At 40.8% G+C, this 26,989-nt stretch overlaps 4 protein-coding genes and 1 pseudogene across 4 annotated transcripts in view; 4 read left to right on the top strand and 1 right to left on the bottom strand.

The window, feature by feature from the left end:
* The first annotated feature begins 342 nt into the window (after nt 1–342).
* Nucleotides 343–10,298, top strand: LOC135504215 (G-patch domain and KOW motifs-containing protein-like). The gene is made up of 11 exons (XM_064922570.1): nt 343–571; nt 2,666–2,859; nt 2,985–3,124; nt 5,467–5,573; nt 7,416–7,617; nt 7,897–8,029; nt 8,471–8,624; nt 9,180–9,291; nt 9,417–9,486; nt 9,619–9,704; nt 9,871–10,298. Exons 1-11 carry the CDS (start codon nt 369–371, stop codon nt 9,997–9,999), a joined length of 1,530 nt encoding a protein of 509 aa, XP_064778642.1. The 5' UTR covers nt 343–368; the 3' UTR covers nt 10,000–10,298.
* A 155-nt stretch (nt 10,299–10,453) lies between these two features.
* On the bottom strand, nt 10,454–11,845 carry LOC135559328 (polyglutamine-binding protein 1-like; annotated as a pseudogene).
* A 565-nt stretch (nt 11,846–12,410) lies between these two features.
* Nucleotides 12,411–15,525, top strand: LOC135504216 (mitochondrial import inner membrane translocase subunit Tim17-B-like). The gene is made up of 6 exons (XM_064922571.1): nt 12,411–12,512; nt 13,573–13,672; nt 13,766–13,829; nt 13,939–14,067; nt 14,245–14,355; nt 14,473–15,525. The coding sequence occupies exons 1-6, from the start codon at nt 12,451–12,453 to the stop codon at nt 14,544–14,546; spliced, it is 540 nt and encodes a 179-aa protein (XP_064778643.1). The 5' UTR covers nt 12,411–12,450; the 3' UTR covers nt 14,547–15,525.
* Nucleotides 15,526–15,639: 114 nt separating this feature from the next.
* LOC135503653 (PRA1 family protein 2-like) lies at nt 15,640–18,583 on the top strand. Its single transcript, XM_064921808.1, has 3 exons — nt 15,640–15,973; nt 16,992–17,209; nt 17,379–18,583. The coding sequence occupies exons 1-3, from the start codon at nt 15,768–15,770 to the stop codon at nt 17,516–17,518; spliced, it is 564 nt and encodes a 187-aa protein (XP_064777880.1). The 5' UTR covers nt 15,640–15,767; the 3' UTR covers nt 17,519–18,583.
* Nucleotides 18,584–19,403: 820 nt separating this feature from the next.
* LOC135504214 (voltage-dependent L-type calcium channel subunit alpha-1D-like) overlaps nt 19,404–26,989 on the top strand; it is a 52,895-nt gene continuing 45,309 nt past the window's right edge. The window contains exon 1 of the mRNA XM_064922569.1: nt 19,404–19,416. Within this exon, the coding sequence (XP_064778641.1) occupies nt 19,404–19,416 (13 nt within the window). The remainder of the gene's footprint in view (nt 19,417–26,989) is intronic.

The following is a 26,989-nucleotide window of genomic DNA, read 5'->3' as shown; positions in this document are numbered from 1 at the left end:
CGCTCGTCTTTCAGCATTAGGCTACTTTGACATGAGTACACAGTACGCTGTTGTTGAAGTAACGGACCATACACAGAACTTTCATTGGATTAACTCAGGTTGGACATAAAATCGTTCGAGTTTATTATAATATAAAATACAACATATATGAAAGGAAAAATAGACTACAGCCAACAACAACAAAAAAACTGTTGGCATGTGCAATAAACCCGCCTATAATAATATTCCCTATAACGAAGGCATTAGCCGATTGTATTTTGGGATTGCATTTTGGGAAATGTAGTGTCTTCACGGATCCATCAAGTCGCTGTCGGTGCATATAAAACTATATTGCCCAAAGCTCTCGTCTCCTCTCGTACATTGCAAACATGGCGTCGTCGCGACATGAACAATACAGCAGTAATGTTGATACTTCAACATCTAGTGTTCAACAGCAAGGAGATAGAAAAGCAGGGGCTGTATCTTTTGGTTTTAGCAAAACTTTAAGTAAATTTAAATCTAGTCGGGATGAAGATATAGATGCAGATGAGCGAGATTATTTAACAGGAGTCGATGGGAAAGAATTGCTAAGGTAAGAAATCTAGCTTCTAACGTTGGTGTCTTAATACAGTTCCATTAGGTACCTATTGTTGCCTAGTTAGCTAATAACTTTATTAGTCTGTGTTGAATAAACATGTTACTGCCCCTTCATGTATTAGTTTGTTAGCTATGTATTAGCTACACTTGTTTGAACCTGGTGCGATCTTCTCCGTGTGGTTTTCCGGCAGACGAGACGCGTTGTTGCGTATTACTGCCTTTGACAGTTCGGAAAGTGAATTGAACATTTTGTTCAAAAAATGGGAAATGGGGGTGGATAAGTTGCACCTCCGTCTAACCCTAAATATATACCACTATCCCCCCATTTGGGCTCCCGTGTGGCGCAGCGGTCTAAGGCACTGCATCAGTCCCTGGTTCGAATCCATGCTGTATCACACCTGGCCGTGATTGGGAGTCCCAACTGCCAGCCTCAATAAATAGTACCTGCAAAACACCAGTCTCAATGTCAACAGTGAAGAGGCGATTCCGGTATGCTGGCCTTCTCGGCAGAGGTCCGCTGTCCAGGCCAGCATCCCGGAGTCCCCTCTTCATTGTTGATGCTGAAACTGGTGTTTTGCAGGTACTCTTTAATGATGTTGCCAGTTGTTTCTCCAACTAGACACTAATATACCTGTCCTCTTGCTCAGTTGTGCACCAGGACCTCCCGCTCCTCTTTCTATTCTGATTAGAGACAGTTTGTGCTGTTCTGTGGAGGGAGGAGTACACAGTGTTGTATGAGATCTTCAGTTTCTTGGCAATTTCTCGCATGGAATAGCCTTAATTTCTCAGAACAAAAATAGACTGACGAGTTTCAGAAAAAAGATCTTTGTTTCTGGCCATTTTGAGCCTGTAATCGAACCCACAAATGCTAACGCTCCAGGAACTCAACTAGTCTAAAGAAGGCCAGTTTTATTGCTTCTTTAATCAGAAAGGCAGTTTTCAGGTGTGGTAACATAATTGCAAACAGGTTTTCTAATGATCAATTAGCCTTTTAAAATTATGAACTTGGATTAGCTAACACAACGTGCCATTGGAACACAGGAGTGATGGTTGCTGATATTGGGCCCCTGTACACCTATGTAGATATTCCATAAAAATCTGCTGTTTCCAGCTACAATAGTCATTTACAACATTAACATTGTCTACACTGTATTTCTGATCAATTTTATGTTATTTTAATGGACCAAACATTTGCTTTTCTTTAAAAAACAAGGACATTTCTAAGTCAACCCAAACTTTTGTACGTTATTTCATAGTTTTGATGTCTTCATTATTATTCTACAATGTAGAAAATAGTACAAATAAAGAATGAGTCGGTTTGTTGTAACTTTTGACTGGTACTGTACATATTGCTGCAACATGACCATAAACTTGAAACACCATAGTGGGTTTGGAAACAAATGTTCTCACAGGATAATTTATATACAGTACCTTAGCATGACTTTATCCATTGAACACAATGCATCAAAACTCAGGACACGGTCTCCTCAGTCTCGCGCTCACCACCTGGTCTGCATTGCACAAACGGCGTGCATCACAGACACCGGGGATCCTCAACTTCAGTCAATCCACCTCAGCAATCAACCCCACCCCAGCTATCACTCCTTTCAGCGGCGCTCTGCTCTGGAGAGCAAAGCAGGACAAAGTACTTGGTTTGTGTTGCATGTAATTAGGTTTGTACCTAGCGGCCTTCTTTCTGCCTCATCTCGTCATCCATCATTCCTCCCAATATGAAGGCCCCTCAGTAGCCGCTCTTTACTCTCCTGCCCCCCCCGCCTGGTGTGGTCTGCTGGCTGTTAGCCTTGCATACGAGCTAGCAATCTCATAGCCCAGTTTTCCCATGTGAGCGCTGGCCAGCTTCTCGATGTGACGCCTGTCCACGAGAGACTGGGGGTGCGTCCTAATAATATCTCCTTTCTCATAAAGTCTGTACAATCGTTCCCTACTTCCCACAAATCTGGATCAGTGAAGGAAAGTGAACAAGGGCACACACTAGGGGAAAGGAGAAAAAATTGGGACATAGCCCTTGTATAGCTAATTGTTGTCTAGTTAGTAAATGCTTTCTACCTGTCTGTTTTGTCTGTCAAAGTACCAAGCCTGTGGAGAAGCCGAAGGAGCTGATCATTCCACTCATCCAAAGGAACCGCTGGTGCAGCAGGCAGGAAAACAAAGCTGGCCTGGTCCAGGGGCAGGGTGATGGAGGAAGGGTTAAAGCCAAAACACAACCCCCCTCTCAGGAGCAGGACTCAGTGGAATCACAGGCTGTCAAAGAAATTATTGAAGGTTTGTGTTTGTCAGCTTCAGTTACTACTTCAGTGAGAAAAGCCTCTGAGAAATGATCCTAATGTTGTGAATCCACAGGGTATATAGTTTTTTAGCACTCTTTCAACATTACATCTATCTTTCAGAATCCCAGAGGCAGCTTGACCAGTGGAAAAATGGGGACCAGGCAGACCCCAACCTCACCATCCCCCTGCTGATGCAGAACCAGGCTCCACAGGGGTTTGAGGATGGAGACCACATCAAGGTGGACCTGCGACCAGAATCTGTAAGTATGGGTTAAAGGTCAGAGAAACCTTGTCTGTGACTGCCTGATTCTTGTTGTCTGGGTCTTGGGTCTTTTCTCATTGGGCTGTAAAGTAACTTCAATGTGTTTTCACGGCGAATGTTATGTTTGAAATCGAATTAGGGAAGGCAACGTTTTCAGAGGGAGTTTGAAAATTGGTTCAGTTCGTGAGAGAGAAGTTGATTCATAAACAGAGATGGAAAGTTATGATAAGGGTGAGTGAATAAGAGCGAGGTGGATTACCAAGAGTGTGTGTAAGTCAGGTCAACAGAGTGTGTACGATGACAGCGGGATGTGGACTGACCAGTTTAACTGGGACTGAAGCCATAGACTGTGTGAAAGTGCTGACCGCAGGATATTTACACACTTCAGATCTGACAGCGTCTTAAGAACGAGATGACACTTGCTCACCCTCCCTCTCCCTAGAGACCAACAGTCATCTTCCTTTGTGCATCTCTTCCTCATCACCCCTCCCACTGCCCTCTCATCACTGTCGTCTTACAACTGTCTTGACTGTAGAAATGCGGAAGGGGTTGGCTCATTCCACCTCTGGGTCACTTTCATGCTTCTCCCCCCATTCGAGTGATCCCAGCTTCTCCTAGAGCAGACAGAGCCCACAAGGGAGCTAGTGATGAGCATGGCCACTGGGACAGAGAGTACACACATTAATAGCAGCAGCATCTCTCTACACTGCTGTGGTCTGCTGTGATGTGGTTGGTGACATCAGTCAACCTGGACTGGCTGAGTCTGTGAGCCTTGAGCCAAAGGATTGTGTAAGAAAAACATTGGCATCAACTTTTATTGTGTATGGAGTCCGGATGTACACAAGAATTGATCAGTCTATGGAAGCACTGTCTGGCAGGCTGACACAAATGACAATCAGATGTACAGAGCCTTAGACTGTACCAGTGGGTGTGCAAAGAGTGATTTTAAATGTTCTCCCTTTCTGGGACTGCATCAAGACTAGAGGTCGACCGCTTAATCTGAATGGCTGATTAATTAGGCCCGATTTCAAGTTTTCATAACAATCGGAAATTGGTATTTTTGGGTGCCGATGTTTTTATTTATTTCTATATATATATATTTTTTATACCTTTATTTAACTAGGCAAGTCAGTTAAGAACACATTCTTATTTTCAATTACGGCCGAGGAACGGTGGGTTAACAGCCTTGTTCAGGGGCAGAACGACAGATTTTCACCTTGTCAGCTCGGGGGAACCAATCTTGCAACATTACAGTTAACTAGTCCAACGCAATAACGACATGCCTCTCTCTCGTTGCACTCCACAAGGAGACTGCCTGTTACACGAATGCAGTAAGCCAAGGTAAGCTGCTAGCTAGCATTCCACTTATCTTATAAAAAACAATCAATCATAATCACTAGTTAACTACACATGGTTGATTATATTACTAGATATTATCTAGCGTGTCCTGCATTGCATATAATCTGACTGAGCATACAAGTATCTAAGTATCTGACTGAGCGGTGGTAGGAAGAAGCAGGCCGGTAAACATTCATTCAAACAGCACTTTCTTTGCATTTTGCCAGCAGCTCTTCGTTGTGCATCAAAAGGATTGTGCTGTTTATGACTTCAAGCCTATCAACTCCCGAGATGAGGCTGGTGTAACCGAAGTGAAATGGCTAGCTAGTTAGCGCACGTTAATAGCGTTTCAAACGTCACTCGCTCGGAGCCTTCTAGTAGTTGTTCCCCTTGCTCTGCATAGGTAATGCTGCTTCAATGGTGGCTGTTGTCGTTGTGTAGCTGGTTCGAGCCCAGGGAGGAACGAGGAGAGGGACGGAAGCTATACTGTTACACTGGCAATAATAAAGTGCCTATAAGAACATCTAATAGTCAAAGGTTAATGAAATACGAGTGGTATAGAGGGAAATAGTCCTATAATTCCTATAATAACTACAACCTAAAACTTCTTACCTGGGAATATTGAAGACTCATGTTAAAAGGAACCGCCAGCTTTCATATGTTCTCATGTTCTGAGCAAGGAACTGAAACGTTAGCTTTCTTACATATTGCACTCTTACTTTCTTCTCCAAAACTTTGTTTTTGCATTATTTAAACCAAATTGAACATGTTTCATTATTTACTTGAGGCTAAATGTATTTTATTGATGTATTATATTAAGTTAAAATAGGTCTTCATTCAGTATTGTTGTAATTGTCATTATTACAAATCAATAAATAATCAGCCGATTAATCGGTATCGGCTTTTTTGGTCCTCCAATAATCGGTATTGGGGTTGAAAAATCATAATCGGTCGACCTTGAATCAAGACTAATGTGTTTCTGATCAGTTGCTGTATGTTCAGTCCACAGAGGCAGACTATGACAGTGTTCCTGTGGAGGCGTACGGGTTAGCCATGCTGAAGGGGATGGGCTGGAAGGCAGGAGAGGGAATTGGACGGACCTTCAAACAGTGAGTATTCTCTCTCTTGGTCAGTCTTCAAATAAAATTGTATTTGTCTCGTGCTTCGTAGTCTACACCAGTTGTTTATCAGGGAAATGCTTACTTATAGGTCATTTTCTAACAATGTGGAGTTAACAATAAAAAAAACAGTACCAGTCAAAAGTTTGGACACCTACTCATTCCAGGGTTTTTCTTTATTTTGACCATTTTATACATTGTAGAATAATAGTGAAGACATCACAACTATGAAATAACACAAGTGGAATCATGTAGTAACCAAAAAAGTGTTAAACAAATCCAAATAATTTATATTTGAGATTCTTCAAAGTAGCCACCCTTTGCCTTGATGACAGCTTTGCACACTCTTGGTATCCTCTCAACCAGCTTCACCTGGAATGCTTTTCCAACAGTCTTGAAGGAGTTCCCACATATGCTGAGCACTTGTTGGCTGCTTCTCCTTCACTCTGCTGTCCAACTCATCCCAAACCATCTGAGTTGGGTTGAGATCGTGTGATTGTGGAAGCCAGGTCATCTGATGCAGCACCATCACTCTCCTTCTTGATCAAATAGCCCTTACCCTTCCTGGAGGTGTGTTCTTTGTTTGTTCTGTTGAAAAACACATGATAGTCCCACTAAGTGCAAACCAGATGGGATGGCGTATTACTGCAGAATGCTGTGGTGGCCATGCTGGTTGTGTGCCTTGAATTGTAAATAAATCACAGACAGACAGTGTCACCACCAAAGCACCCCCATGCCATCACACCAACTCCTCCAGGCTTCACGGTGGGAACCACACATGCAGAGATCATCCGTTCACCTACACTGTGTCTCACAAAGACATGGCGGTTGGAACCAAAAATCTAACATTTTGACTCCTCTAACCAAAGGACAGATTTCCACCGGTCTAATGTCCATTGCTCGTGATTCTTGGCCCAAGCAAGTCTCTTCTTCTTATTGGTGTCATTTAGTAGTGGTTTCTTTGCAGAAATTCTACCAAGAAGGCCTGATTTACGCAGTCTCCCTGAACAGTTGATGTTGAGATGTGTCTTACTTGAACTCTGTAGTATTTATTTGGGCTGCAATCTGAGGTGCAGTTAACTCTAATGAACTTATCCTTTGCAGAGGAGGTAATTCTTGGTCTTCCTTTCCTGTGGCGGTCCTCATGAGAGCCAGTTTCATCATAGCGCTTGATCATTTTTGCAACTGCACTTGTAGAAACTTTCAAAGTTCTTGACATTTTCCGGATTGAATGACCTTCATGTCTTAAAGTAATGATGGACTGTCGTTTCTCTGTGCTAATTTAAGCTGTTTTTGCCATAATATGGACTTTGTCTTTTAACAAATAGGGCTATCTTCTGTATACCACCTCTACCTTGGCTCAAATTCATTAAGAAGGAAAGAAATTCCACAAATTAACTTTTAACAAGCACACCTGTTAATTGAAATGCATTCCAGGTGACGACCTCATGAAGCTGGTTGAAAGAATGCCAAGAGTGTGCAATGCTGTCATCAAGGCAAAGGGTGGCTACTTTGAAGATTCTCAAATGTACAATATATTTTGATTTGTTTAACACTTTTTTTGGTTACTATATGATTCCATTTGTGTTATTTCATAGTTTGGATGTCTTCACTATTAATCTACAATGTAGAAAATAGTCAAAATAAAGAGAAACCCTGGAATGAGTAATTGTCTAATCTTTTGACTGGTTGTGTGTGTGTGTTTTATTTATTTGTTATTATAAATAGTTGTTAATGCCTTTTTAGAACCAGGTTTCTCGGTCTGCTTTATTTCTCATGTCAATAGTGTCCATGCTTATTGCATCAGTATTATTTTTCTCTTTCTTTCTGTAGAGATGTGAAGCCTATCGAGCACCAACTGAGGCCTAAGGGTCTTGGTCTAGGAGCTGATCGCTCTTCCATAAGAGACCTGGAGCCCAGTGGGCCCCGGAGGCCCCCCAAGCCAGGCGATGAGCGGAAGGAGGAGACCCTCGTCCTGGGGCCTGGAGGCCATGTGCTGGTTGAGTCTGGAGCACACAAGGACCTTTACGGGAAGGTGAGATATCTGACTTTGTGTCTGGAGTGTCTGAAATCACAGAAAGCAACAGCAATCTCCTGAGACCATGACATTGTGGTATACCACTGTCTAGTATGCAATATTCTGTGTCATAGTTGTTGTTCTAGTTTGATGACTTATTTAAAAAGAGCAAGACAATTAGCTTAACTTTGCTAAAAATGTTATTGCTCCTCTACTTGTGCATTTTCACAGGGATTGACTGTTTTGTCTCGCCCTCCTTCTCACACCCCTCCCATTACCGTACCATTCTTGTTACAGATCGAAGGGGTTGATCCGGACAATGCACGAGTAATGGTCAAGCTCGCAATTGGTAGCAAGACGGTGACAATCAGTCAATATGCACTGAAACTGGTTGACCGCACAGAATATGACAAAAACTGCAAAGACCTCAGTAAGTCTGTCTGCTGACATCATTTTCGTTTTGTGAATGCTCTATGAAATGACATTGAACCTGTTCTCAGTAAAATACTGGACAAATTGGGCAAACAGGGAGTCATGGAAATTTTCTTTCCATTATTTCTAATATTATTATCCATATCCATTTAAACCAAAAACAGCCATGCTGTTACTGCTTCTATTATCAGTAATCAGACAGACCTGTTCCAAAAGTGGAGGGAGTTTCACACATCAGGAATGCCAGTCAAATAATACTGGTACTGATGTGTTTTTGCACAGGCTAATTTTACTGCTCTTCTGTGGCTTATTTGTTATTGCTGAACAGGTAAATGTGTATCAGCACTATTATTATCGATGATGCAGATGAGACTAATTGATAATGCTTATGCAACTGTTTAATGGAGTCCCCTGTAATACTATCTTTTCTTCAAAACAGGTCGCCTAAGCAGGGCCCAAAAAGAAAAGGAGAAAGAGAAGGAACGGCAGAGACTGGAAGAGAAGGAGAAAGAAAGGAATAATGAAGATGAGAGGAAGAAAGATGGAGGGAAGGACCAAAGAAAAAGGAAACATCGTGATTCAAGTCAGGACAGGTGGAGAATCCTGAAAATATTTGATATTGGAAGTGTAATATTTATAATAAATACAAGAGGATAACGTATATGACTTGGATTAGTTTATTTTGGAATATACTACTCGTTCATAGAAATACAAATATTTTATTTACTCAACCCATTTAATTTGTTAAATATGCAGAAATCGCTCTGCCATTTCCTGGATGCTAAAATTCTAATAGTTTTCCTAATTTCAGTTTGACAAAACAAGCAATAGATTGTGTAGAGAGTCATTGTACCATCTATACCACTGTGAAATGTATTTTCATTAAACCAAAAATATTGTACTTTCAGCTGTTTGAAACTGGTGTAACAAAACTGAAAGTATGTGAAAACTAAACTTAAGCCTGGAAAGCATAGAAATAGAACATATCTACCACTTCTTAGATTTGCTTTCTATTAATGAAAGATCTATAACTCACATTTCTATGTGAATTTGGTCAGGTTGCCCGAAAAGGTATGGGTAGATTGCTTCAGATTTATAATGTAATATTTTCTTGATCTTCACGTATCACCTTTTCCTTCTCTCCTCAGAGAGAAGCCTATGGCAAAACTACCCCCTGCTTCATCTCCCTGGCTCCAGAGAGACCTGAAAGTTCGCTTTGTAGATAAAGCTTTCAAAGGGGGAAGATACTACAATTCAAAGGTACTCACACAAGGGGCACTAGTACACATCATTGCAACTCATTGCCTATTGACACTTTACAGCCCACAACAGTTCTGTTGTTGATCATTAGAATCAGTTTAATATCCAATGTTTGTTTCTTGAAGATGCGAATAGAGGATGTCTTGACGCCAAACATCTGTGTGTGTCGTACTGAGGAAGGCAGATTCTTAGATGGTGAGTTCATGAGTCTTTGGTTTACTGCTGAATTACATTCTACTCACTCCAACCCATATGCTTTTAAATGGTATTCCCTCTACTCATCTATTATTCTTTTTTTACTCTGATGCCCTTGTCTTTTTAACATAGATGTTAAACAGACAATGCTAGAGACCATTGTGCCAAAGAGCGACTCGGACGACATCATGGTTGTACTCGGTGAACACAGAGGGCAGGTGAGTGGATGAGTTGGCTGGCTCATCGTAATAATTTTGCCTGTAAAATATCCATGCGGACTTCTGTTTCATAGCTTTCATTACTGATTGGATTGAAGGGCTACAAAATTGGGAATGTTTAAGTACATATTTTAAAGGGTTCGTTGTCAATTACGTGGTGTTTCAGGTGGGCCGTATCCTCCAGAGGGACAGAGACCGAAGCAGAGCCATGGTGCAGCTGGACAGATATGAGGAGAAAGTCTTCACCCTGGACTATGACTCCATCTGCCATTATGTAGGAGGGGGAGATCACTGACCCCCTCTGGTCTTACCAGCTCAACCAGTGATGCAGTGGTAAAAAAAATAGTGTGTGAAGTAACGTTCCCTGTACCTTCAATACATTTCCCCATGTTAGGTGGGTGAACGCTCATGCACAAGTGTGTAAACGGTGTTTACCCTCCACTAAAACACTGATGTCAACATGCCCCAACGTCCTCTTAGTGGATATGTAATGTCTACATTTGACACTTTGTCATAAAATGCAAGCTTCTCTGTATGTACACTGAGTAACTTGTCATATTGTACCTTTTTTAATAAAATCATGTCAAAAGCAAAGCCCATTTTATTGTGCGTTGTCCCTACTCAAGAAATGTGGCAATAACACTAATGGCAAAATCATGTTGGCCAAACTACAATATTCCAAATTATGCCATTTTTATGTTTCCTGCAATTGCATTGCACACAGCCTCTCTCCAAAGGAAAAAAGCCAGTTCAAGTCAAAACTTAGTAATTTATTTAGAAATGCCACTCATCTGATGATCATTGAAAACAAAAGTAGCCTGCAGGTAACATTCAAGCAATACAAAAATAAATCCAAGTAATATTTATACATGTACTGCAGCACATGACAACTTGTTTTTGACTCACCAGATAAGCTTCGTCAGGAGTCTCACATTCCATGCTGTGTATGGATTGAGAATAGAATGTGAATTTGAGACTTCATCCAAACGTATCAGACAAGGAGCCCACAGTTCTGTGTTTCCCTCCGAGTTTGAAGCCCTGTGATCAGTCGTCGTCAATCACTGGGGGGCTTTTTATTGGCAGCGTTGGCCCTGAGTACAGCTCCAGGGCTGGGGTACGGACGCTGCTGGAACAAAGGCCCTGATGCCGTGGCGTCTGCCCCAGTCTTCGCCTCATTGTGCTTGGGCAAGCCTGTGGACCAATTGCCCATATGGGAAGGGAAATAAATCTTAGATACATACACAGCAGGGGGAAAAGAGTGGTGATGAATGACCTGGTTGGGTCAGTGGCCATACCTGGGAGCATCGGAATAGGAACTGGGATCCATTGTGTCCATCTCATCCTTCCTCCCTGAAAGAGTTTACAGAGATCTGTTAGCAAGTGTATACAATTCATTACGTTTGTTTATGCTTGCAATATTTGTTTTGAGCAAGAAACAATGTCCTTCTGGAGGAAGGTTATGAATCTTTACCTCCTCACTTGTTCTTGCTATAAGGGGCAGTGTCTTCTCTTCTCTGCATCCGTCTCTCTCCCTCCCATCATTCCTTCCTCTTTCCATTTCCGGTTCTCGCTCCCTCTCTGTCCTCTCCAACAGAAAAACAGAATAATGGGGTTAATGAATGTCAATCAAATCCATCCTAAATATTGAGTCTGAATACATAATGGTCTCCTACTGGGTGGTCATGCTAGGACTCTTCTTACCCCTCAACATCTTGGCAGCTTTGGTTATCATAGATGTGGAGTCGGTTGGGGACAGCCAGGCAACCAGGTCAGATTCCACATTCCAGTAGTATGGCAGATCACTGAGGATACAAAATACATGGAATCTTATTCTACGAGCAAAAATAAATCACTCCATCATAGCTGCTGTCCAGTAGCCATACCCAATGGGTTTTGTACAATTTACAGATTTAGTAGAGAATCTGAAAGAGTGTTTAGCAAATAGGGTCAATTACTTTGTACCAGTTGGGTGGTAAATTCTCACGGGCAGTGGCCTCATAATCTACATTGTTGTCGTCGTCGTCCTCAGCAATGATCTCCACATTTTAGACAAGTAGTGCTGGTATATGACAGATAGCTAGTTAATGTTTTCAGTGAGTATAAATGTGATTGTTTGGACCAGTTTGTTGCCATACCTTCATCTGAGTACTTAAGAATCCCTATTTTGGTTGGGGGAGCCAGTAACGTCGGGAACAAAGGCATCCTAAGAGAAAATTAATGCTTATAACTAGCCTCACTCACATAGTCATTGCCCAAATACATTAGTTGGCTAGATTCGCGTCTAAGTATTAGCATTGTGGCCAGCAAACTAACGTTTCCAGACAATCCAAATTAGCCGTAATTTAAGGGAAACGTTAATGTAATCAAATGTAAATACAACTAAAAGCACCGGTTTATAGTTACCTGCAGCCAAAATTGTCATTGGCTACTTAATTTCAGATGTGGAGTGAAATCTAGCTAGCTAGCCCCCTCCGTGATAATAGAAACAGCACAAAGGCACTATGATTATGTCATTATTTGTGGGGAGGTTCACGTGCTAACATGCCTGCTGTATCTGCATTTCTATTTTGAAGTCGGGAAATATAGAAACGCAGTCCCCTGATTTTTGCAGCTATGGCTCTATCCAGTTTTTTGGCTGCCAGTCTACCAGAAACAATGCAAAATTGCAAACGAGCCACCTACGCAGCATCGCTTCAGACTGGCGAAATTGACGTACGTGAACCAACCCAATTCCTTCGTCTCAGAAATGTGTCGTCACCCAGCCCGAACAGCAACAACAAACATGGAGGAATATGCCCGTGAACCTTGGTAAAGTACATTTCAGATTAGGCTGAGAATTAAGTAAACCGTTTTCAATATTGGTCCGATCTCTCATACATGGTTAAAGAGTATGCTTCACCATATGGTTATGCCTTAGTCATTACAAAAATGATGGTTGAATTAGCTAGCAGTAACCTTAAGAGAAATCTGGTGCTTACTTGTCCTTTTTAATTTTTATTGAACCTTTATTTAACTCATTGCTTTAAATGAGAATTGAAATCGAGAACCAACTTCTCTCGTTGAAAACGACATATGGTCAAACGTTTATTCCAGTGCCAAAAATTGACAAAGTGTAAGTATTGTAACGACCCTGGGCTTATACATTTTGGTCGTGAAGTCAGTGTCTTTCAACGGTGAGTTTTATAAAATGTTGCGTACAAGAGTTCGTCTGGACTTACTTTAGGGTTGTTTTATTTATTTTCTATAAAGCCCACCAATACGGGATATATACAGCTGCGGTGATTGCACTGTATCCAATACATATTGCAGGACACACAGACCTGCCCAGCAGCTCAGTAGATCGGACTTGGTTTGCTTAAGACAACAAGGTGCATGTTTTTACAAGAGAAATGCTGCAGCAAACACTTTAGGTAGATGTAAAATTGCGTGAATAAAACCTTATAAGAAAAAAACTAAAAAGTAATTTCAGATTTTCTTGAGTTATCTTAGATTCCTTCAGACTATTTTGAGTAAGTGATACTAGCTTTGTTCCTATGGTATCTCATGGGAGACAAACATTAGCAACACCCTTAAGACTCAAATCTCGTTTTTCGTAATGAGCAACACAAAAACACAGGCTGAATCGGTGCATTCAGTTGCTCTTTAAACTAGCCTTTTTATAAATGGTCTTTGTAAAATGTTTGTTAATGGTTTTTAATTAGTATCCGAATAATAATATTAGCTATTTAAATATTATGGTAGTGTGTGTGTATATATAGTTTAAATCAGTAATAAGCCTACACATTTATGAATAGATAGACAAAGGATTTCTATTGAATCTGTCAGTATTGTGGTTCAATTACCCATGTCTTTTACACACACTTCTCAGTCCCTGGAGAATAGTAGATGATTGTGGTGGTGCATTCACCATGGGGACAATTGGCGGAGGGGTATTCCAGTCAATCAAGGGCTTTCGGAACGCTCCTGTGGTCAGTTTAAAATACTTTCTCTGAGCATATCAAATATATTTTAAAGATCAATATCAGCACAGTGATTCAACCCTTTTTTCCATCTCTGCACAGGGCTTTCAGCACAGACTAAAAGGTAGTGCCAATGCTGTGAGAATAAGAGCTCCACAGATCGGCGGTAAGGGTCACTGTCTCTACAGGAGTTCTCTCTCGTACAGCACAAAGTACAAACCCCATCATCACTGTTTGTTTATTTCTCACTAACAGTTTGTGTGATGTTCCTGTAGGTAGCTTTGCTGTGTGGGGTGGACTTTTCTCAACGATCGACTGTGGTCTGGTCCATATTCGAGGGAAAGAGGATCCCTGGAACTCTATAACTAGTGGAGCGATGACTGGGGCAGTCCTGGCTGCACGCAGTGAGTGTTGAAGCAAACATTTATTTGACAATAATTTAAATTTGGTATATTTCATCTTTTTTTCTAGACCCTCATCTGTGAGCACATCCCCACCCCCCGCGTGACCATTTTGCCCCACCGACCCAACAAAGTCAGATTACCTCCAGGGCTTGACATTTGGCTTTGCGCTCTTCTCAGGTGGGCCCTTGGCTATGATGGGGTCAGCTATGATGGGGGGCATCCTACTGGCCCTGATCGAGGGCTTTGGAATCCTTCTGACCAGATACACAGCACAGCAGTTTCAGAACCGTAAGTAATGTTTAGAGAAAGACTATCTATAGACTGAAAAACATCTGAAAAACCACCACACAGCAGTAACTATTAGACATGACAAATCAGTTTTTTATGTCTCTTTCTCCTATCCAGCAAGTCCCTTTGTGTATGACCCCAGCCAGCTTCCTCCGAAGGATGCCAGCCAACAGCAGACTGGGTTCCAGTAGAGCCCAACTTGGTCTGGAGCTAATGAGCCGAGCTACAGCCCTGCATACTGTGACAGTCTCTGACTAGAGAGGAGAGAGGCGCTCTGTCACCTGACCACACAGCTGTCAGCAACCTCAGGGGAATGGAAATATCTAACCGAAGACCCCATCCTCTCAATGGCAATAAGAATGTAGATGCACTTTAGTGTTATTCCTCAGGGCTAGATTACAGTTGATTTGAGTTATTTATGAATATATGTTTGTGTATACCGGTACACCAGTGTTCCTTCTGACTAGTCCCGAATAATACACACTTTTATCAGATATATTTGTGTCCAAACCTGTCATTTCATGGTGACTGTAAGAATGTTCGTCCTTTATTACCACAGCTACAGAAATAGAATGGGTAGCTGAAAATGTATAGGCATTAATACATGCATACAGGTATGGGATGCCAAGATTTAGGATTAGAAATTCCCTCAATCTTATCAGAAGTGTGTCAGGTATAGCACAATCAATGTCGTTCAAAACGGATGTATTTTCTCTTGCTTGTAAAAATGCAATGCACTGAGGGAGGAGAACTGCACTATCATTTCATTTCCTCTCCTCTTTTATAATTGTATGGCTTATAAGGGTCTAAATCACATCACAAACGCACCAATGATTTGTTTCCATTTGTGAAACTCAGATAGCCAGAAAGGAATGTCATGACCAAATACAGTCACAGCTCATTTGTTCTGCTGTTTGTCACTACCTTCATTGGATGCCTGCCATTATGCCATGCATTACTAGACATTCCCGCTATCTAAGCACTATAAGGTCTATCCACTTTGATGAACCAAAGCACTTTCTTACTCCATCTCTCTGTGTTATTGTGTTGAGAAAAATTAGATGGTTTTGTGACACAATGAAGATATGTTTTGTAATGTATAGAATGCTGTACAATAGTTGTTGGTTTTAAAGTATTTATGATGCAGAAAAATAAATATTTACAGTGTAATTGACTGGAAAAATTATTTAAATTGTTGATTCTTGTGTGGCTCCTGAATTCCTTCTGATCAATGACCGTATATTGATTGCCGCGTTCGAGTGCTACTCCTATCTAGGAATCTCGGACATTTCCGATTCGCTTACTGGTTGTGGCATTAATCAGCCTCTGACGCGATCAAGTAAGCAGCAGTTGATTCTCTTGAACAAGTCCGTAATCGAACACGCTCCGACCGCCGCTTCGAGTAATGGGAGATGTTCCTTTTCAGATTGAATATTGTGAAAATGGACGTGCAGCCGCCTCCTATCCGAACCTTGGATGATTTTGTTTTGGATTCGTCTCGGTTCGCCGTGCGAGACATTCCTCATCTGGAGAGATGGAACAATCGGATCATAAATAACTTGCTCTATTACCAGTCCAACTATTTCGTCTCGTTTTTGACATTCCTGGGAATAGTAGGGTATGTTTCTGAAGTGGTCGTTTGTTGCATGAAACCACAGCTAATTAGATAAATAGTAATGGCGTCTTTTTATAGGCAGCTCCATGGTTCTTTGGACAAAGTCTATGGGGAAATTAATTGCTTTTTAGTAGGGTTTTGTTGTTAACACAGGTTTAGGAGATCTTATACGTTTTTTATGATAATCTTAATCGGCTAACGTCACTTTTTGTGAATTTTGAAGCATTTATGTAATACAAAAAGTATATAAAGGCTTCATAATTCATAATGGTCATGTTAACATATTGATATTATCTCATAGAACAAAACGTATAAGATCTGTGTTAACCCCAGACCTTATTTTCTGCGTTCACCCCAAAGCCCTATTCTTTCCCCATTCCCTTTCCCAATAGGTATGACTGAACCAACAAGAGGTAACTAATTTCCATTTTTTAGGACTACAAGCTGGAAAGCTCTATAGTAGCTACTATTGTAATATAACATCACAAATTCTGTGGAAATGGATGTGCTGGGTCCATGGTCCATAATCAACATAATCATGTATAAGCTAGCTAACAAGCCATTGGCTGTGATAATGCACTGATTAATCGTTTATTTAGATTCATGGCCTTATCAATGTGACACACAATTTAGTTGACCTATATAGAGAAATCACTAACATCAGCCTTTTCTCTACACAGAGAGGCTGCTGCCTACATACAGACTTGAAAACTTTGGCCACTTTAATAAATGGATCACTAGTCACTTAAATAATGTTTACATATCTTGCATTACTCATCTCATACATTGCCTATGCCGCTCGGTCATTGCTCATCCATATATTTATATGTATATATTCTTATTCCATTCCTTTACTTACATTTATGTGTATTAGGTAGTTGTTGTGGAATTGTTAGATTACTTGTTAGATATTACTGCACCGTCAGAACTTGAAGCACAAGCATTTCGCTACACTCGCAATAACATCTGCTAACCATGTGTATGTGACCAATACGATTTGATATCATTCCTGCTCTGACAGGTTTTTGCGGCCCTTCCACCTCTTCTTGGGGGCCACAGTGGTGACGTTGATATTTATGGGGTTTGTGTGGGCAGCAGAGAACCAGGCCCCCATCAGACAGTTGCGCCGGAACCACCCATCCCTGGCCCTGGGTGCCATCCTGGGGGCCAGCTTCCTCTTCATCACAGTGCTCGGAGGAGTATCCGTCTTCCTCTTCGGCATAGCCTTCCCCATCTTATGTTAGTATTTATTCTCTCTTTCACCTCGCACCCACTATTGTTGCCACAATGTAAACATATATCAATCTTCGGTTTGTTGCAATATTGTAACATAACACTCTCTCAGCCTCTCTCTTCCTTTGTTATGCCCCTGATCTCTCTTTTCTCTCTAACTCAATCTCTCTTACAGTGATACTGATCCACGCCTCTGTTAGGCTGAGGACCCTCAAGAACAAGTTGGAGAACAAGCTGGAGAACATTGGGCTGAAGAGAACACCCATGGGGCTCCTACTGGAGTCACTAGGACAGGAACAGGAGGCTGGGTCCTAGAGGGGGAGGAGAGGAAGGGGTAGAGAGATGCCTGGTTCTATTTCAATCTTTTGCACCTAGCCCTATTCCCAGATCGGAAAGGACTGGATAAATGTTATCAATATGTTGAGCTAAGTTCCTTCACATATCCTGTCCTGATATCTATTCACAGTGGTAGAGGATAGAGACCTAAATGGAACGAGTCCTCTCAGACTAAGAGTGGGAGACAGAGGAATGTGGTGAAGGAGGGAGGCTGAGGAAAGTAGAGGAAGAGAGGAGGGAAGTACAGTAAAGCAGTGGTGAAATTATGATGATGTCAAAGTGTCACGAATGTGGTGTTACAGATTGCAAATTCTATGGACTCTGCAGCCTTTTTAAAGCACACACTAACTGTCGTGGGTTCTTTCCCCCACAAGTCATGTTGCACACTTTGACAAGCTCCTTATTAGAGTTTGCATTTTAAGATGACATTATGTGAGCTAAAATACTGCGCTGAGAAGCAAATGTGTCCTAACAGACATGCAGTGAGGAGAGTGCTACAATAAAGATGGTTTTTAAAATGCAATTTAAACGCTAGCGTTATGGTTACAATTTTCTTTTACATGGAAACCTGAAGGTGTTTGATGAGCCACTACTCTAACTCCTGAACACACTACTTTTTGTGTTATTGTCTATTCTCTACTGCTGTTGGGTTTTACTATTTGATGCAGTTGAACGTTTCAATGAGTTGGGATAGATCAAGTACAATTGTGGAACAACTGTATGCTTTTAATAGAAATACAATTAATTCTACTTCTATGATGCTATGATTCCAATCAGTTTAAAAAGGATTATGTATATGTCTCTGTCCAAGCATTATGTGTTGCCGAGAACATTAATGTCAGTTTGTCTTCATTGTGTAAAATGTTATTCCATTGAGAATGTTGTATTTCTTTTTAGCAGTGCCTTCTATGGATTTATAATATTGTGGTTATGTTTTTTTTTCTCCAATGCTGTCAAAATGTATTTACACTTAATTTAATACATATGCAATATCTTGTCATGATTTAATTTTTCAATCAGCCTATTAAAACTTATTAGATTTGATGATCAAAGTAGAAGAATAGTTACATCCTGCCTGCCTGGTCACACAATAACTGAAAACATTTTCTCAGCACAGCTGGGAAAAGCTCAAGCACACAAAGCTTTTTCTAAATAGAATCACACATTTTCTCTGGAGCATTCAACTGTTATTAATGATCAACTATATAGAAATGAATGTAAAGAGAATGCTGCTGCACCTGGAAGTAAGAGACATTGTGTACCAAAACCAATTTACGATAAAAGTATGCCCCCACAAGGGTCCACTGCAACACTTCACTTCCTACACCACTTGCCCGTCTTCCCTGTTATTGAGTGGTCGGTTGCTGTCCACCGTGCTGAAATGGTTATCCACTGACCACACTGACCAGAAGTTTCTCTACGTCCCCACTGCCCTCCCCTTAAAGATTTCAGGACGGTCATCCTTTTAAACGGCTCAATTACTCTAATCCTGATTCAAGGCTGACCACAGCAGGTAGCGAGCAACCTGTAGAGTGTGTGGGGACGAGTTTATTACTATTCTTATTCCATTTGGATCTGGGCATACATGGTCAAAAAGATGCTGCATTGGATCAAATAAATAAGAAGATCAGATTTCATGAGTAATTTGCTGTCGAAATTAATGGGCAAGGATGTCCCAATTACCGGTGTGGCGCACTGACACGATTCAGAAATGGTTTGCTAACTCTTAAGTGTGTTTTTGTTAATAGTCAATACGCGATGCACAGCCAATTTTGAAATTGGTTGTCAGTCAAACTCTGCAACTTGCACAACTATTTGATGGTGCCTCTTTCCCTGAAGGAATATTGTGGTTTTGAACTGCGACATGGCAGGAAAAGGTAAGACCATGCAATGTAGACCATGCAAAATGTATTTTGGTTGTTTCTTTTTTGCATTGTTGGCCCATTTCAGACTTAGGAAATCTATTGAGTTTTTATGCGTTTTGATTTAAGTACTTCTCCATAGTTGGTATGCAGGTGTGTAACAGGCTTTGCAGGCACATGTGGCTCCCTAGCACACAGAATACGTTTAATTCAACCGCTGAAAACCCTCCCACTTGCTGACCAATAGATTTTCTCCGGGAGTTTTCATTCAGTACATTTATCTAAAGCAATCCTTTAAATATGGTGTACCGTTAATTCGAGTTTTCTCGACAGACTCACTACAATGTATCAAGAGACAAGTTCAGAATAGGGATCAATGAAAGAAAGCCATCTAAATACACGCATATACGTCTCATTTTCAGCACCAATTAGATTTAAAAGAATACTTAGTGTTATTACCTATCAACTAGACTCCGTAACACTTAGCATTTATTTAGGGTTAGTGAAGTATTTATGAATCGTATATAAACAGGGTTGGAGAGCCTTTACGCACTAAATATATAGGTGGATCAAAAAAAATCCTGAAAGTTGACATATTAAATTGTTCAATCCATTAAATATTGGAAGTTGAGAAAAGTGTACAATATGGGTTGAACAATAGTACTATAAATGTACCCTAATCCTCACTACTCAGAACTGTGATGACAACAGTCCAGTTGTCGTGAACCATGCTCCAGGTTTAAACCGCTATGTATGGTCTGCATTCCATAATGATTCAAATAGGCTATATGTCCGAAACTAATGCACAACTTGTAATATGTTAGCCCAGTTACACAAACTTGGTCCTCGGGACCCCAAGGGGTGCACATTTGGTTTTTACCCTAGCACTCAAATAATCAACGAATCATCAAGCTTTGATCATTTGAATCAGCTGTGTAGTGTTAGCGTAATATTATCCACTACGCTGCGTTAGCATAACATTATCCACTATTGCTAGCAACCATCAGGATCAACAACACGTACGGACGTGACAGAGGAAAGAAAGGTAAACTAACGATGTAATGGAATGATGCAAAATGTAGGCAACACATTGAAGGAAAGTAACCCACTGGGCACAAACTGGTCGAATCAACGTTGTTTCAACATAATTTGTCAAAATATTGTGACGTGGAATCTATATGGAAAATACATTGGATTTAAAAAAAAAGTAATCAACTGTTGTTTTGAGGGTGAAATTTAAACCACAGGATTATGTCATTGTGGTAACCAAATTTCAACATAGACAAACTCAGCATAACATATGTTACATTTTTACCTTTAAAACAATGTAAAGTGTGTGCCTTTCCTCAGCCACAGTGTGTTATATGTGCAAAAGTAATGTTACTATCTCACAACTTAATGAAACCTTCACTCTGGCACAGACATTTAGAAACAAAACATGCCGATTTGAAAAATAAGCCACAGGAGTTTTTTGAGCGAGAATTAAGACGACTTTTGAGTAGTAAGACATGTATAAATGCAACAGATACCATTAATAAGAAGGGGCTAGAAGCATCTTATGTGGTGAGCTACCGAGTGGCTAGGACAGGCAAGCCCCATAATATTGTGGAGGACTTAATACTTCCTGCTGCAGCAGATATGGCTGGGACAATGCTGGGGGGAAAGGCCCAAAAAACTATACAGACAATGCCTTCATCAAACAACACTGTTTCACAACGGATAAGTGACATGGCAGGAGATGTTTTGAAACAATTACTGCTTCACATACAAGCCAGTGAATTCTATGTGCTACAGCTGGATGAGTTAACAGACGTGGCGGAACTGGCACAGCTCCTGGTATATGTCCGTTATGTTTTTTGGGGGGGTCAATTTTGGAAGACATCCTCTTCTGCAAACCACTGGAAACCAGGACAACAGGAGAGGATATTTTTTAAGTACAGGACAGCTTTGTGACATCAAATGAAATTTGGTGGTCAAGATGTTTTGGTATCTGTACTGATGGCGCAAAACCCATGACAGGGAGACATAATGGAGTGGTAACTCCCAATGCCACTTGGGTACACTGCAGCATCCACCGAGAGGCTCTTGCTGCCAAAGGAATGACAGCTTGAAAGACATTTTGGACACAACAGTGAAAATGGTTAACTTTGTTATAGCGAGCCCCCTGAACTCTCGTGTATTTTCTGCACTATGCAGTGATATGGGCAGCGGCCATGTAACGCTTTTACAACATACAGAAGTCCGCTGGTTATCAAGGGGCAAAGTATTGACACGTTTTTTTTTAATTGAGAGACAAGCTTAAAGTTTTATTTACTGACCATAATTTTCACTTGTCTGACCGCTTGCATGATGATGAGTTTCTCACACGACTGGCCTATCTGGGTGATGTTTTTTCTTGCCTGAATGATCTGAATCTAGGATTACAGGGACTCTCCGCAACTAGATTCAATGTGCGGGACAAAATTGAGGCTATGATTAAGAAGTTGGAGCTCTTCTCTGTCTTTCCATCACAGTATGATTTTTTATTTGTGCAAATGAACTCAAGCTTACAGACCATGTCAAATGTGATATAGTGAAGAGCCTGAGTGAGTTGGGTGCTCAATTACGCAGGTACTTTCCCAAAACGGATGACACAAACAACTGGATTCGTTATCCCTTTCATGCCCTGCCTCCAGTCCCCTTACCGATATCTGAACAAGAGAGCCTCATCGAAATTGCAACAAGCGGTTCTGTGAAAATTTAATTTAATCAGAAGCCACTGCCAGATATCTGGATTGGGCTGCACTCAAAGTATCCTGTCTTGGCAAATCGTGCTGTTAAGACACTGATACCCTTTGCAACCACATACCTATGTGAGAGTGGATTCTCGGCACTCACTAGCATGAAAGCTAAATACAGGCACAGACTGTGTGTGGAAAATGATTTTAGACTGAGACTCTCCAATACAACCCAACATTGCAGAGTTATGTGCATCCTTTCAAGCACACCCTTCTCATTAACCTGTAGTGAGTTATCCACAATTTTCAATGAACAAATAAAGTGTTATATGTAAGATGGCTAAATAAAGAGCAAAATTATTGATTATTATTATTATTTGTGCCTTGGTCCTGTAAGAGCTCTTTGTCACTTCCCATGAGCCGTGTTGTGAAAAAAACTCACTCATTCTTATGTTTAATAAATGTATCGTATAGTGTGTGTGGCAGGCTTACAATGCTGGCAAAAACAACATTTGAGAGTGCAATGACCCTGGTGCTAGAGGGGGTATGCAGTTGGAGGTTGAATGTTTGAAGGGGTACGGGACTATAAACAGTTTGGGAACCACTGATCTACAGCTACCCTTTGTTGTCCCATCCAGGGTTTTAACCAATCCCAGCCCTGCTTGGCTTTGATATTGGTGAATCTATTACCAATGTGCTATTGTGAGAAGGATTGTTGAGAGGTCTCCACTTCATAATGAAAAGGATTCACTGTTGCTATCAAAGTTATTTCAAAGGGTGGGTTTAACAGAGCAAATGAAATGTAACCATACTTAATCATCAATTATGCTATTTAGACCTATATAGCATTTGGAAAGTGATCAACAGCAATTGTTTGAATTCAACTAAAAATAGACAATACAATAGGCATAGGGTTTCAAGCTATGGTTGATTGTAATGATATTGAAATGTGTTTGGTTGGCAACACAACTAAATATCAACATTTGAAGGAGATGTTTATTCTGCTTGGATAGTTCCATCAGCGCCACTGATTTACAGTAGTCTTGTAACGGTTTTCTATGTGCGAAGGAGAGTCGGACCAAAATGCGGTGTGGCTATTGAGATTCATGTTTAATGAAAAAACACACTAAACACAAACACTACAAAACAATAAATGTAACGTGAAAACCGAAACAGCCTAAACTGGTGCAAATTAACACAAGACAGGAACAGGAACATAAGGACAATCACCCACGAAACACTCGAAGAATATGACTGCCTAAATATGGTTCCCAATCAGAGACAACGATAAACACCTGCCTCTGATTGAGAACCACTTCAGACAGCCATAGATTAACCTAGAACACCCCACTAAGCTACAATCCCAAATACCTGTGAAAAACCCCAAGACAAAACACACCACATACAAAAACCCATGTCACACCCTGGCCAAATAGATAAAGAAAACACAAAATACTAAGACCAGGGCGTGACAAGTCTGGCTTTTATTCCAGTTTGTCTACAAATGAATAATGTATATGTTCAATTCACTTCATTTCAGATGCTCTTATCCAGAGCAATTAGAGTTACGTGTGTTGCTCAAGGTGACATTGACAGATTTTTCACCTAGTCGGCTCAGGGATTCAAACCAGTAACCTTTCGGTTACTGGCCCAACACTCTTAACTGCAAGGCTACCTCCTGCTACTACTATCTCAACCAACAATCAAAGTTAAAGAATAGGACTAAATTAAATCAAACTTTATTTAAAGTGCATTCAAAGTTTGATTTAGTCCTAATATTTTACTTAGATTGTTGGTTGAGACAGAGACGTGAATCCAACATCAACTATACATTTGGAGACAAATTGGAATTAAATCCAGACTAAGTCAGTGGCATGGATGGAACTATCCAAGAAGATAAATCTTATTCAAATGTTGATATTTGGTTGCGTTGACAACCAAACACAATTCAATATCACTTTTGAAATACAATAACTAGCCTATTAAATTGTCGACAAGAAATGATATATGTTGGTTTCAGGTCTCCAACAGGTCTTATACATTACTTTTGTTGTACAGTAAATAACTTGAAGTTAAGGCTAGCTTAAAAACGAATGTAACATTCAACCTTAAAATCATTAACACATCCATGGCCAGATTTTGAGGTTACTGTAACTATACATTTGATCCTTATGTAATCATATAAAGTGTGCAAGATAGCATGCATAGCTCCACAGTTCTGTGGAGACCTTCACAATTGCTGTAATAATCTGTGCAGATTTACCAGTCAAACGTTTGGACACACCTACTCATTCAAAGGTTTTTTATTTATTTTTACTATTTTCTACATTTTAGAATAATAGTGAAGACATCAAAACTATGAAATAACACATATGGAATCATGTAGTAACCAAAAAAGTGTTAAACAAATCCAAATATATTTTAAGTTCTTCAAAGTAGCCACCCACATATGCTGAGAACTTGTTGGCTGCTTTTCCTTCCCTCTGCGGTCCAACTAATCCCAAACCATCTCAATTTGGCTGAGGTCGGGTGATTGTGGAGGCCAGGTCATCTGACGCAGCACTCCATCACTCTCCGTCTTGGTCAAATAGCCCTTACTAAGCCTGAAGGTGTGTTGGGTCTTTGTCCTGTTGAAAAACAAATGATAGTCCCACTAAGAGCAAACCAGATGGGATGGTGTATTGCTGCAGAATGCTGTGGTAGCCATGCTGGTCAAGTGTGCCTTGAATTCCAAATAAATCACTTACAGTGTCACCAGGAAAGCACCCCCACACCATAACACCTCCTCCTCATTGCTTCACTGTGGGAACCACACATGCAGAGATCACCCGTTCGCCTACTCTGTGTCTCATAAAGACACAGCGGTTGGAACCAAAAATCTAAAAATTTGGACTAATCAGACCAAAGAACAGATTTCCACCGGTCTAATGTCCATTGCTCATGTTTCTTGGCCCAAGCAAGTATTTTCTTCTTATTGGTGTCCTTTAGTAGTGGTTTCTTTGCGGAAATTCAACCATGAAGGCCCGAGTCTCCTCTGAACAGTTAATGTTGAGATGTGTCTGTTATTTGAACTCTGTGAAAAATGAATTTGGGCTGCAATCTGAGATGCAGTTAACTCTAATGAACTTATCATCTGCAGAGGTAACTTTGGGTCTTCCTTTCCTGTGGCTGTCCTCATGAGAGACAGTTTCATCATAGTGCTTGATAGTTTTTGTGACTGCACTTGAAGAAACTTTCAAATTTCTTAATGTTCCACATTGACTGACTTTCATGTCTTAAAGTAATGATGGACTGTCGTTTCTTTTTACGTATTCTGCAACAATGCATCCTTCACTCATGCTGCCAAACATATCCTCGTGAAACTGACTATCCTACCGCTCCTTGATTCGGTGATGTCATTTACAAAATAGCCTCCAATACTCTACTCAGCAAATTGAATGCAGTCTATCACAGTGCCATCCGGTTTGTCACCAAAGCCCCATATACTACCCACCACTGCGACCTGTATTCTCTCGTTGGCTGGCCTTCACTTCATATTTGTCGCCAAACCCACTGGCTCCAGGTCATCTATAAGTCTTTGCTAGGTAAAACCCCGCCTTATCTCAGTTCACTGGTCACCATATTAGCACCCACCCATAGCACGCGCCCCAGCAGGTATATTTCACTGGTCACCCCCAAAACCAATTCTTCCTTTGGCCGCCTTTCCTTCCAGTTCTCTGTTGCCAATGACTGGAACAAACTGCAAAAAACACTAAAGCTGGAGACTCATATCTCCCTCACAAACTTTAAGTGTCAGCTGTCAGAGCAGCTTACAGATCATTGCACCTATCCATAGCCCATCTGTAAATAGCCCACCCAACTACCTCATCCCCATATTTTTTAAAATTCTTACATTTTATCCTTTGCACCCCAGTATCTCTACTTACACATTCATCTTCAGCACATCTCTCACTCCAGTGTTTAATTGCTTAATTGTAATTATTTCGCCACCTTGGCCTATTTATTGCCTTACTTCCCTAATCTTACTTAATTTGCACACACTGTATATAGACTTTTCTATTGTGTTATTGACTGTACGTTTGTTTATTCCTTGTGTAACTCTGTTTTTGTTTGTGTTGCTTTGCTTTATCTTGACCAGGTCTGTTATGGACTTGAGTGAAGACCCAAAAGCGGTTTTAACAGAAAACAGAGTTCTTTAATGAAAAAACAGGAATGGCATAAATCCTCTTCCAACGTTGTCAGCGGAACAAAAAGAACGTTAGTATAGTGCAGGTGGCACCTGCCAGGCAGACTCCGACAGGACAGGACAAGGTGGAAGCAAACGAGACGACAGCTTGCTTCTGGCATCAAAAAACACAAACAAGAATCAGACACTGAAAGTAGCAGGAACAGAGAAAGAAATAGAGACCTAATCAGAGGGGGAAGAGAGAACAGGTGGGGAAAGAGAGAATGAGCTAGTTAGGGGAAATGTAGAACAGCTGAAGGATGAGAGACAGAGAAGGTAACCTGAAAAGACCAGCAGAGAGAGAGAGTGAAGAGAAAGGACAGGAACAGACATAACAAGACATGACAAGGTCGCAGTTGTAAATGAGAACTTGTTCTCAACTAGCCTACCGGGTTAAATAAAGGTGAAATAAAAAATATATATATATTCAAATTTGAACTGTTCTTGCCATAATAGGGACTTGGTCTTTTACCAAATAGGGCTTGGTCTTTTACCAAATAGGGCTACCTTCTGTATCTTCCCTACCTTGTCACAACACAACTGTTTGGCTCAAACGTGTTAAGAAGGAGTGAAATGTACTTTTAACAAGGCACACCTGTTAATTGAAATGCATTCCAGGTGACTACCTCATGAAGCTGGTTGAGAG

Source organism: Oncorhynchus masou, chromosome 18 (assembly GCF_036934945.1).
Source record: "Oncorhynchus masou masou isolate Uvic2021 chromosome 18, UVic_Omas_1.1, whole genome shotgun sequence".
Classification (NCBI taxonomy): domain Eukaryota; kingdom Metazoa; phylum Chordata; class Actinopteri; order Salmoniformes; family Salmonidae; genus Oncorhynchus; species Oncorhynchus masou.
This window is presented reverse-complemented; position numbering and strand designations above follow the sequence as displayed.